Below are 13273 nucleotides of genomic sequence, written 5' to 3'. Positions count from 1 at the left end.
TATGCTCTTTTAATGCAAATTTATGTTCTTTTTAATACCTTTACTCTCATTTATGAGATAGATTTGGAGAGATTCTCCAACACGAAGTGAATGGGCATGGCTAAAGAAGGTAGGGCTATTAGGGTTGTACCTCTATGAAGTGAACAACCATTCACTTCTTAGAGATGCAACCCGAGAAAGAATTGCACTTAGTTTTTTCCTCATTTTCCATGATTTCTCTCCCATGGTGATGATTTTTTAGGGTTTTCTTTTTATGGATGGCGTAGGCTAGTCCCAAGCTACCTGATGATGCAAGGAATGCCTTGTTTAACCTAATAACCTAAGATTAATAGTGGGATTAAGCTAACATGCGAATTTTTAACTACTTGAAAAAAAAATCAATGGAATCAAGAGCAAAATTAGGGCACGCACTTGTAGCTTCCGCTTTTGGTGTAGCCTCCAAAGCTCCTAATGCTCCCAATGCTCCATTGCAATGCTATAATACAAAGAAAAATAAAATAACACAAATCAAACAAGCATCTCATAACCAACTCCTACTGGTGGATTTGCATTCCATCCAGGCAAAACAAGACTCTAGCTTAGGAAGAGATTGTGAAGGACCCTAAGCTAAGTGCTATCCCCGACAGCGCGCCAAAGATGTTCACCTAAATAAGCATTCTTCTTGCATGAGAGAGGAAGAAGAGAAGAGAAGAGAGAAGATGCAAGGGTCTGTTTGAAAACATGCACTTAGCCAACCCTAAATGGGTTAACTCCTCGATGTGAAGCTACTAGGGACTCACTCCACCACCACTTGTGTCAACCAAGTGGAGATTTCCTTGAGCTAGGTGGGGAGCATTAAGAGAGGTAGGTATGGGGAGATCTACACCTATCTCAATGCCAAGCAAGAGGGAAGAAGAAGAAGACTCAATTATGATCATGCGATTGTATCCTTTTCATATTTCATAAGTCACTTATATACACGAGCTCTCTTTTTACAATGGCTGGCCACCCATTTAAAAATTGGGGGACCAAAATTGGTTCTCTAGCTCTATGTACACCTAGGCTTTGTTGCTCATGGCTGGTGTTACACATGTCATAAGCTTGGTCATCCCATATCTTTTTACATAAAACGCTTTAGCACGGTTTTGCATAAAAATGAATTACATGAAGCGCAACCACGCTTTGAGTAATGTTAACCATTGTGGTTTAATAGATACTCTCTCTTGGTCCTGCCATGATAAATGTGGTCCATGACTCAAGGAGGGGCAAAGATATTGGTTCAAGGGATGAAGTAACTGAGAACACAAAAAACTTGCCTAAAAGTCCTAAAATTCCTAAGCATAGGCCCATATAGTCTAAGATGAGCTATGATTATCATCCTGAAAATAGATCATATCTAGAGAAATGTTCTCTCGAATCATCACATCTTGATTGCAGTAATAAGTGATAATGGTGTTGTGAGTGAACCAACAATTTCGCCCTCAATCCATGTCAAAAAATATAGCTCCTCAAAATGTCAAGTTAGAACTAGTTTATTTTCACAACTATGCCCTAATACCAGCTGTGACCCCACCCTCTATATCTTTCAGACAAAGACTCGATTGAGGGTAAAGAGTCTCACCTAGGGACCTCATACAACAATAGCCTAGAGTTTTTCTATCTAGCAACATGTTTTACATGTATGTAGTTACACTGTAAAATTCTTACACTAGGAGATGCATATTATTCCTCTAAATGCATGTCTCTTTGATAATTCTCACAAGAAGTAAGAGCTGATTGGCTGCTCCCTTAGGCTCAAACAATATCTTACTCCTTGGTTGTGAAGATGACAACCTCAACACATTTCGACTATCATTCCTATATCCTAATAATATAATTCCTAATTCACCCCATATTTCTGAGTTTCTCAAATAAATTTTTGGTTTCTCATGGAAAGCACCCACATGCTCGGGTTTACCCTACCATTCGCTTTCCTATGGTTTATTCTTTATCTACTCCTACCAAATCCATAGACTTAGTCTACACCCCATTCAATCCTCATTGGGCCTAGCTTGCCACTCGACCACTGGGCCCGTATGGAGCAAGTGTAAACTCAAACACCCGCGTTATGCACATACATACCCTGTGGAAAACAATGAAAGACAAAGCACATGAATGAAGCCCATGGTAAAAATTTCTTTACTTAAAACTTAACAACATTTAAACATTATTCAAATGCATAAGAAAATAACGTTGTAGCTCACTGCATCATAATCCATTAAATATCTCCTAGGACCATGACTGTGATCCTTAGACCAGGAAGGTATGCACTATTGAGCCTGATAAACACTCTAGGACCACTATGCCATCTAGCGAGGAGCCCACAAGTCACACCCGAATCTTGTAATCGTGTAAAATCACATGGAGCCACTTTTGACAGCAGCCATACCACTCCTAAGGCACGAATGCTCCAACCAACTAATTCATAGGAGTCTATAAGTGACTGACAATCAGGTCCAAGTCTCCGGACACTCATTGCCCAGTACAATGGGAGGAGCCGCCTGTTGTCCATCACACCAACCATGTCAGAAACACATCAATGACCGCCAAGATGGGTTCATGAGACCGCCAAGATGGGTTAATGAGACCACCAAGATGGGTTAAGGTCTCGGATGACCATATTTGCAGGATAGAACTCACCACTCAGACAACATCCGCTCGGCATCTCATATGCCTATGTGGTACCTTCACACGCTTCCACAACAATAGCATCCACCAGTGAATACAATATTCAAACAATGTAGAAAACATGATTAAGCAATTTATGCATCACACATGTAGTTCGAGATGGAGTAAACCTTCGTGAGTCCAACAAGACATTATCTGCTCTCCATTGAAACTCCGAACGCGACAATTCTCTAGTAACACACATATTTGACAAGGTCTCCTCGATGCCTTGATCTGATATCACTTAGAATTCATTTCGGGTAATAATCATCGTAATTCAAAATCTTGGGCAATTTTTAGAGTTTCTTCTTAATATAAATTATAAATTCTTCTGTAAAAATCTATTATTCATAGTATTTTTCTATAAGATTCCCTTATCTTTTTATTGCTTTACTAGGGATACACGTTAATCTCGTACTAAACTTTTCTTCTATTTCATTTCTAATGTTTGGGACACATTCATCAACTTAGTTTGAGACTCTCTCTCTCTCTAGAGAAAGATCAGTCTAAATTCTCAGTTCAGCCATCCTTTTAGGTTTCTATCTTGCTAAAGGTTTTTGTAAGGGTTTATTTTTACAACATGTGCTCTTTAATACACATGTGCTCTTTAATACACATGTGCTCTTTAATACACATGTGCTCTTTAATACACATGTGTATTAAAGGTTTTTTTAAGGGTTTATTTTTACAACATGTGCTCTTTAATACACATGCACATTTTTAAGTGCACACTTTGTAGAGTCATATACTCCTACCAAACCCACCCTTGTACGTAAATTCTCTTTCTAAGTTCATCCTTTAGAGTAAGACTTAACACTTTTTTTTCCCTTGTCTAAATTCTTTAGTCTATCTTGGATCATTACTTTAACAATGTTCTTTTTAATATTTTCTCTCTCCTAATTTGATTTGGGGATACCTTTACATTAAAAGGATTAATTTGATAAGGATTTCTCTCTTCTAATTTGATACCTTTACTCTAAAAGGTTTAATTAAGGATTTAAGTCCAAAATCTCAAATGAATTCTTGATTTCTACCTTTTCTTCACTAATTTGATTTCTTCCCTTTCTTAAACTAAAAGCTAGAAAGACGGCTATTATCTTTCCACATAAATTGCTAAATGCTAACTAGGAATTAATTAGAATTTAATCCTTAATCTATAATTTTAAATATCTAATTTTATATTCTACTTTCAAGGGTTTACTTCAAGACACTTCATTTTCAAGGGTTTACTTCAAGACACTTCATTTTTTCTTTTGAATTCAATTGGTTCTTAAAATATTCTCTTTCTCAAGGGTTTACTTCAAGACACTTCATTTTCTCTTTTGAATTCAATTGGTTCTTAAAATATTAGTTCTTAAAATATTCTACTTTCAAGGGTTTCCTTCAAGACACTTCATTTTCTCTTTTGAATTCAATTGGTTCTTAAAACATTCTTTCTAAAATCACACAGTTCTTTCACTCATTCTTATGGTAAAATCTAGGATCCTTTACCATGTAAATCTACACATTTTTATGTGCAATGTCTCTATTTGAATTAATAAAAAATATATCACAAGAAAGCAAAATATATGCACATCTTGGTGCTCAAGATGATGCACAATTTGGTGCACTTAATTTGGTGCACTTAATATGGTGCACATTGCACATTTAATTTAATTCCTTCTAAGCCTTAAAAATATTCATTCTATTCTAATTCTGAAAAATCTAGGATACACTTTCGAGTGGAGAATATAATAAAAAGAAGGACGCCTATGGACTCTAACATGACAAGGTTGTATCAAAAATATATTTAGGCTAATTTTATAGTCACCATAAATCAATTTATAAGTATTAAGGAGTAAACTAAGGCATTAACTTGGTCAAAGTATCCACATTAAATCAAAAGGGACTCTAAGGGAGGATGAATCTTTTTCTAGTTAAATATTATTTTTGTTTACTATAAATTCACAGAGCATGAAAATAATAGAAAATAACAAATTTGAAAACAATTCAATTTGAATGTTCAAAAAAGACATGCTTACTTAAAAATTGTAAATTTTTGAAAGAGTTGAGGGCACTTACTTGAAATAAAGTTGAAAGGTTGATGTATGGCTTGGTTGGGGAGATGATTTAGACCACCTAGGAGCTCAAAATCCTCACAAGTTCTTCTACCTTGATTTCAATGCCCAATGTAGCATAATAAGGGTGTAGACATGCACAATAGTTTATGTGAACTAGTACATATACTACTAGGTACTCCATGTACTATTATAAGGAGGGTAATTAGCAAGAAAATAGCATAAATGCCTCAAAACTAGGAGTGGAAAAATGAAGGGGAGGGTGGCCCTTTTATAGCCATTTAGCCCTTCTAGTCATGCACAGCTACTCTTGCCAAGTGTTGGGTTTGGCCTACCAAGGAACTGGACATAAATGTGGGCTCTAGAGTAAATGGTGGGCAAGTAGATTGGGATTCCTCAGGCGATTGAGTTTCTTTTAAGTTAATAGTGGGTTTGAACTAGTTAAAATGTGGGCAAGCATTAGTTTATGATGGGTTGGAGTGAACCTTAGTCTAATGCATGTACCAAAAATATCAACTTTGACTAATACAAGGTGCACTCCACTTGTTTAATATCAACTTTAACTAATACAAGGTGCACTCCACTGTTTAATATCAACTTTAATGAATACAAGGTGCACTCCACTTGTTTAATATCAACTTTAACCTTAATACAAGGTGCACGACACTTATTTTGCTCAAAACCTTGTACCACTTTCCACCTTTCTAATACCATGTGTGTTTTACCATTTTCCACTTTTCCAAATCCATTGTGGTTTTGCCAAAAACCATGGTTTATAGCCTTAGACTAATTAATCTTAGTCCATTTAAATTAACGAATGTGCACACCTTAGACATAACCCTTGTTAAATTAATCTTTTTACCATGGAAAACTTGACCATTTTACTTTAAATATTTTCACTAGGCTAGACAATAATCTAATTTATTTCTAATTTCCTAATCAATTAAATTTACTTATCTTTCAATGTCTTGACTATCGCCATTGGTGAGCGTGAAAAATGTGCACGTGCAGTTGGGGGTCATAAGTCAATGTTTTTTCACATGGGGAATACCATTTGCAAATGGAAAAGGCTACTCTTGCTTGAGTAAAATTTTATTTTATCAAGGTCTTGAGAATTTTTAACAAAAACAAGAAATCTCTCACTTTCTCTCTCTACACAATTACATAGTTTGGCAATTTTTAAATTAACCAAGTTTAGGGTAAGTGGGATCTTACAAAAAGCAAGATTAGGTTAGGTCTCATTTGCAATTTCAAGCTAGTTAACTCATTGCATTTTACAAAACTCAAAAGTGTAGACAAAATCTTCAACCTCAATGGGCATTAATGCAATCTCTTTTTCTCTCTCGCTTGTTGGAATTAGGGTTAGGGTTGCAACAATGCACATACACAAGATAGAGAAGCTTGAGAGCACATAAACTCACTAGATTAGAATGAACAAATGTGTGCCAGATACAAAAGATAAGTACACACCCCAAAATGAGTAGACAAGAGGGTGTACATACGCACAGGGGAAAAAACCTCCTAGTGAGGGAAAAAGTACCTCGGTGGTCCCTAAGTGTGTTCACACACATCACTACCATATAATGCTACAAATCCCCCCCTAGAGTGATAATGTGAACATGTACAGGGTATGGTTGATCAATCCTGAAAAGACAGTAAGCCCAAAGCTTTACGAAAAGCTTCGAACTTTTCAACGAGGAAGAGCCTTCGTGAATAAATCTGCCATGTTGTCATATGTAGGCACATAGACCAAGCTGATCTCTGCTGTAGAGAGTCTTTCCTTGACAAAGTGGTAATGCACCTCAATGTGCTTAGTGCAAGCATGAAACATTGGGTTCCTCACAACTGCTGTGCACTCTGGCCTGTCAGTGAAAATCGTAGTGCTAGATGACTGTCTAACACCCAAATCAACCATAAGACGTCTGAGCCACACACACTCAACTGTAGCTGTAAAAGCTGCCCTATACTTAGCTTCACAGTTGGAAGTGGCAATTGTAGGTTGCTTCTTGTTTGCTAAGCCATGATATACATGAATCACCAAGGCGAAAGCAAAACCCACTAGTGGACACTCATGTGTCATAACATCCAGCCCAATCTGAATCACTAAAAGCATGCAACTGACTCACCCCCCTTTGAATAAAACAATCCAAAATACTGAGTGCCTTGCAAATAGCGAAAAACCCACTTGACAACCTGCCAATGCTTCATACCTGTATAAATCTGCTCAACTGTGAGACCGTATATTGTATATCCGGCCTCATGTTGTATACATAAAGAAGGGATCCAACAGCCTGCTGATACAAACTAGCATCAAAAGAGTCTCCTACATCTTGAAGACTAAGTCAAGTACCTGTCTCCATAGGTGTAGCCACAGGTTTACAATCTTCAAGATTAAACCTCTTCAATAGCTTCTGTATATATTTAGACTACTGCAGCATAACAATGCTATCATTGCGCTACATAAACTGAATCCCCAAATAATAATGCAAGGGTCCCAAATCTGACATCTCAAATGATGATTGCAAATTGCAAATCAGCTTAAAGGCTGAAATCTGATCTATATCGGGTCCCGTGAGTAGCATGTCATCAACGTACAGAACGATGACCAAAAATGTGTCCTTACTCCTCTTCACATAGAGGGTACTCTCTGTTGGACTATTGCAAAAATCATTTACAACCAAGTATGCATGAATCTTCTCATACTACCATGCTCTAGGAGCCTGCTTAACGCCATAAAGAGCCTTTTTCAACCTGCATACTTTAGACTCTTCTTCTTTCACATCAAAACTAGGAGGTTGCGATACATACACCTCCTCATATAAATCACCATTCAAGAATGTAGTCTTGATGTCCAATTGATGTACATTCCACCCATGATATGCTGCCAAAGCAATGAGACACCTAATGGTAGTCATACGAGATGTGGGTGCAAAGGTCGCATCATAATCAATGCCCTTTTGCTGGGTATACCCCTTTGCAATAATTCTAGCCTTGTAGTGATCAATGCTACCATCTGCTTTGCGTTTTAACTTGTAAACCCACTTAGTACCAATGGCCTTCTTGCCATGAGGTAGATCTGTCAAATACCAGGTGTCATTCTTGAGTATAGAGTTATACTCATCCTGCATTGCATGCATCTAATGATCATCATCCTGTGCTTCCTTAAAGGAAACAGGTTCCTCCTCATTACATAAAGTAGAAATGAGAACATGATCCACATGAGAATAATCTGCATGATGAGAACCTGCACGAGTTCTGCTAGGTAAAGGAGCTGCCAGCTTGCTATCTCTCAATGTCTGCACACAAGCCATTTTGGCATACGCCTAGATTCTTCTATGGCTGCTCTCTCCTCATCCACTACATCCTCAATAATTGCCTCATCAAAAGGTTGATTTGCAGACTGATTTTGCACCTGCAAAGGCTGAATTTCAGCACTTGGTTGAGCATTCAATTGCTCTATATATGGCTGTCCTCCATTAAACAAAGGTAGGAGCAAATCAAACATGTCCTGTGAGCATACATTCTACTGTTTTTTGCATGAAAGCATGGACTCAATTGAGTTTTCGACAAAAACATCTCTACTTACCGAAATCCACTTTGAGGCTGGATGGTTGAGTCTATATCCCTTGCTTTTTGAACTGTATCCCACAAATATGCATTTAACTGCTTTATCATCTAGTTTACTACGTTGTTGCTCAGGCACAAGAGCATAAGCAAGATAACCAAAAACATGCAAATGAGCCACAAAAGGCTTCCTGCCATGCCAAGCTTCATAAGGAGTTTTAGACTGCAAGGCCTTGGTAGGGCATTTATTCAACACATAGTTAGTGCACGTAGTTACCTCTAACAAAAAACCATGAGATAAATCTTGGGCTTTCACCATACATGGTGCCGTCTTCATGAGAGACCTATTCTTCCTTTCAGCCATACCATTTTGGTGAGGTGTGTATGGCACTATACATTGACGCCTTATGCCTTTTTTAGCCATATATGCATTAAATTTCCTTGGACATATACTCCTCCTCTCAATCTAAACAAAGGGTGCCAACTTTACATTTACATGCATTTTCAGCCGTGGATGCGAAGTGCCTAAAGCACATAAAAACCTCTGACTTCTGCTCTTTAATATATACACCCAGGTATATCTAGAGTAATCATCAATAAAAGTGACGAAGTAGAGATATCCCCCAATAGATGGTGTCCTCATAGGACCACATACATCACTATGTATAAGTTATAATTTCTTAACAGCTCTCACAGATCCATCCTTTGGAAATGATGCCTCATGTATTTTACGAAGAATACACCCCTCACATACATGTCTAGTAGGGGTCTCAAGAGTTGGCAACTCAGACACCATATCATACCTTTGAAGGCGTAACAAACTGCCATAATTCAGATGGCCAAATCGTGCATGCCATAATTCTACATTACTCATAGCACTAGTCGTAGAGACTGAGCAAGCATCATGTTGCAACTTCTCAAATACATCTATCTTGTATAGGCCATGAAACAAGGTACCTGAGGCAATGATAGAATAACCATCATTTCTATCCTGAACTGTACATCTGTCATCCACAAATTTCACCATTAAGTCTGACAAGGCTAAGGCTGAAACTGATATAGCAAGTTCTTCTTATTAACGCTTGGCACATATAAAACTTTCAAAAGAGTACATGCACTCCCATTTGCAGTAGTTAGCATAACTTTACCAACTCTTTTGACAGGGTATGAGGAACCATTTGCAGATGTGACGGTTCCTGCACTTGGGACAGATTCCATAGATGAGAACAAACCTTTTTGTGAACTAATGTGCTTACTAGCACCATTGTCAAAGTACGAAGGATCCGATTTTGCCACTGACATGCATACATCATGAACAGAAGGGTCATAACTGCAATGTACAGTCCATGCCCAATCATCTTGAGCAAAACTTGCAGATTCCTTCTTCTCTACACTTGGTGCAGATGCATCAGTCACAACCATGCCCGATTCTTTCTTTTTCTCCTTCTCTAGCCTTTTCTTGCACTCATGTATGTAGTGCCCTGGTTTCCTGCAATAGTGACACTTGCTCTTCTTTTTAGACTTATCACCTTCTTTCTCTGTATCCTTACCTAAGGATTCTGATTTTGGCTTATAGCCACCATGCGAAGAAGCTTTACCTTTGCCATTCTGATTGGCAACAAAAGTTTGGCCACCAACTCGCGTATTAGATCTGTTTTACTTAGACTGCTCTTCTTGCAAGAGTACTGAAACCAGCTTATCAAATGTAAGGACATTTGGATTTTCCTTCATCATGAGTCTAAGGGTAGAGGTAAAACTCTGATAAGAATCCAACAATGCATTGAGAATTGTGGACACCAATGTACTATTAGGATATATCTTATCCACACTAGCAAGCTGCTCCTTAAAATCTTTGATCTTGGTCAAGAAGCTATCCATTGAGTCTCCCTCATTCATGTGCTCAGACTCTAATTGTTTGCGTAGATATGCAACACGTGCTTCATTGCGTCCCTGGTATAATGCAGCGAGTGTATCCCATGCTTGTTTTGAAGTCTTATATGACCGAATATGAGGAATAATGCTTCGCTTCACAAAAAGTGCAAGCAATGCACGTGCATGTGCATCTCTTCCATCCCATCTCGTTTGAGCAACAGTGGGAGGCACTGGTGATGCATGTGAAAGAGCCACATCTATATCAGTTTCTACTTCAGATGTACCTGACTACATTCCAAAGGCCTTGAGCAACCAATACATGCCTCATCATATAGGACCACAATGGGTAGTTAGTCCCCATCAAGTTTGTCCTCAGAGCAGACAACATGTTGAATACATCACTATTGCCAGCCATGACTTTCTACCAAATGCAAAATCTTTCAACACACTGTAAGTACTCAGTATCCATTGAATACAACCTTGGATGGCTACCACTTGACTGAATCACCTGTACAGTGTATGAAAATTAACACATAGTAGAGAATAGAGTGTTAATGGCGAAAGCATGATGGTAGATGTTGTTGAAGACACTATAGATGCTGCTGCACACCAAATCATTGTCACTACACAACCCAAACACCCAAAATCGAGTAGAACCAATCCAAAATGACGCCTCTTCAGAACGTCTGCAAAAACCTTGCGATGCCCAAAACGTGCTTGAAACGCGTCCGAATCGTACCGTGGATCCCAAAAATTTTGTATACTTTGTATACGTTGTATACTATGTATACATTATACTATAGTATACACCTTCGTCTCCTAAGAGAGTATCTCAATCGGAGATAAAAAAACAGAGTCGCAAAGAAGGAGGCAAATTAACACATAGTAAAGAATAGAGTGTTACTGGCGAAAGCATGATGGTAGATATTGAAGACACTATAGATGCTGCTGCACACCAAATCATTGTCACTACATAACCCAAACACCCAAAATTGAGTATAACCAATCCAAAATGACGCCTCTTCAGAACGTCTGCAAAAACCTTGCAATGCCCAAAACGTGCTTGGAACGCGTCCGAATCGTACCGTGGACCCCAAAAATTTTGTATACTTTGTATACGTTGTATACTTTGTATACAACATACTTTAGTATACACCTTCGTCTCCTAAGAGAGTATCTCAATCGGAGACAAAAAAACAGAGTCGCGAAAAAGAAAGTAAACTACTACATCAAGTGTCAAGGAAACTAGCTCTGATACCAATTGTTGGAATTAGGGTTAGGGTTGCAACAATGCACACACACAAGATAAAGAAGCTTAAGAGCACACAAACTCACTAGATTAGAATGAATAAATGTGTGTCAGATACAAAAGATAAGTACACACCCCAAAATGAGTAGATAAGAGGGTGTACATACACATGAGAGAAAAACCTCCTAGTGAAAAAAAAAACGCCTCGACGATCCTAAGTGTGTTTACACACATCACTACCATAGAATACTACATCGTCTCATGATTTAGAAACTCTCACCAATTATAATTAATATTTTTTATTTCAATAAATAACACATATGCTATAAAATGTGTTTTTCTAACCATGAACCTGTTTCCAACTTTAATAATAATAGTTGGCAAGCCATATAAGATATTCCGCTACACGCCTTGGACCACCTAGGTGTAATTGCTTTCAACAACCATGGAGCCTTTAAGAGCATGGCCTAGAGTGGCCGCCCAACATCCGACTTGAACCACAAAGCCTCGAGCTCAGATAAATCATAGTCTAGCTTACTAGCCTCACCCTCGTGATGAATCAATGTTTCACAAGGAGATCTGAGCAACTGAGAGTCCCTAGATAGAACATTTGAATTATCTAAGCTTCCAATTGGGGGTTCTGAAGTGATAGTGGGTGTGGAGGCAATTGAAGCAGATCGTGAAGTACTACCGTGTATTCTGCCATATCCGTTAAAGTCCTCTGCACTAGCTGGGGCCGAAGTGATCGTAGAGGCAAAGGAGGCTTCATAGCTAGATGATGAGCAGCCATATCCAGTTGTATCTGCAGAGCTGGTAAGATTTTTGACATGTTTTGTGCTATCTTCTAGGCCAGAGCTTGCATCAAAAGAGCCAGTATGAATTCTGTCATGCTTTGCGCCTTCTTCTAGAGCAGCCCTTTGGATTGACTTGGGGGACAGTGCAGGGTAGCTATGGGAAAGTGGGACTCGAGGGGGGGAGTCTGGGAAATTGAAGCGGGCAGAGGGTCCTCTGAGGTAGAAAAGGGCAGTGTCATATGCTCTGGCGGCGGCTTCCTGCGTGTGGTAGGAGCCCAGCCATATGCGAGACCTCTTCTGGGGCTGTCTGATCTCCGAGACCCATTTGCCCCATGAGCGCTGGCGAACTCCACGATAGCTTTTGGCTGTCGTTGGGCTGACGGGTTCTGCGACAGAGGACTGAGAATCACCTTGCATTTCGCGCCTTGAGCGAAAGGTCGATCAAGGGGCTTGAGCGCTTGGGCAGAGTCTAAAATGGTCACTTGGGCGCTTGGGCAGAGTCTAAAATGGTCACTTGGGCGCGGGCTACGCATAGTTTTTGAAGGACTCGGCGGGCGGTTAAAAAGATCCTCCCAGTTTGAAGAAAGAGAGAGAGCGCGCGCGCGAATGGCGGTTCCGGCAAATTCGCACGTGGCCGGAGCTGTGTCGGCAAAATTGGCCGGTATTAGGTGACCGCTTTTTTGGGCGGAAGCGAAAAAATTATAGAAATAAAATTATATTGATTAAACCCGTTCATCACTCCTAAGGGGTAGTGTCATCAATGATCATGTCTTGGCGCCCAAGCTTTTTTGTGGTTATCCCCTTTACTGTTGGTTTTACACGCTACACTTTCGTGTCGGTCCATGTGGGTATATAAAAAGTAAGCCCTTATCCATCTCTGTACAGAAACACCTTTAGATTGGCCCCATCTGTGTGTACAGAAAGTCAAGCACATCGCCATGCTTCTTCCGACAGGCTTCCAAGGACCCTGCTCAATGCTCAAAGCTCACACAGTATAGCCCTTTACAAAGAAACTCAACACGCGAGTTGATTATTGACGCATACAGACACTA

General features: G+C 39.2%; 1 protein-coding gene across 1 annotated transcript; it reads right to left on the bottom strand.

Annotated features, from left to right (window-relative positions):
• Positions 1-11492: 11492 nt before the first annotated feature.
• LOC147641390 (uncharacterized) lies at positions 11493-12750 on the bottom strand. Its single transcript, XM_086820952.1, has one exon. It carries the CDS (start codon positions 12636-12638, stop codon positions 11895-11897), a length of 744 nt encoding a protein of 247 aa, XP_086677078.1. The 5' UTR covers positions 12639-12750; the 3' UTR covers positions 11493-11894.
• Between the last annotated feature and the right edge of the window lie 523 nt (positions 12751-13273).

The sequence above is a fragment of the Cibotium barometz genome, chromosome 2 (assembly GCF_041138505.1).
Source record: "Cibotium barometz isolate CiBa-2024 chromosome 2, ASM4113850v1, whole genome shotgun sequence".
Lineage (NCBI taxonomy): Eukaryota > Viridiplantae > Streptophyta > Polypodiopsida > Cyatheales > Cibotiaceae > Cibotium > Cibotium barometz.
The sequence above is the reverse complement of the archived record's forward strand: the minus strand, read 5'-3'. Positions and strand labels throughout refer to the sequence as shown.

Bases quoted from the DNA above. Each gene is read 5' to 3' on its own strand.
- LOC147641390 (XM_086820952.1), bottom strand. From the start codon at position 12,638: ATGCAAGGTGATTCTCAGTCCTCTGTCGCAGAACCCGTCAGCCCAACG.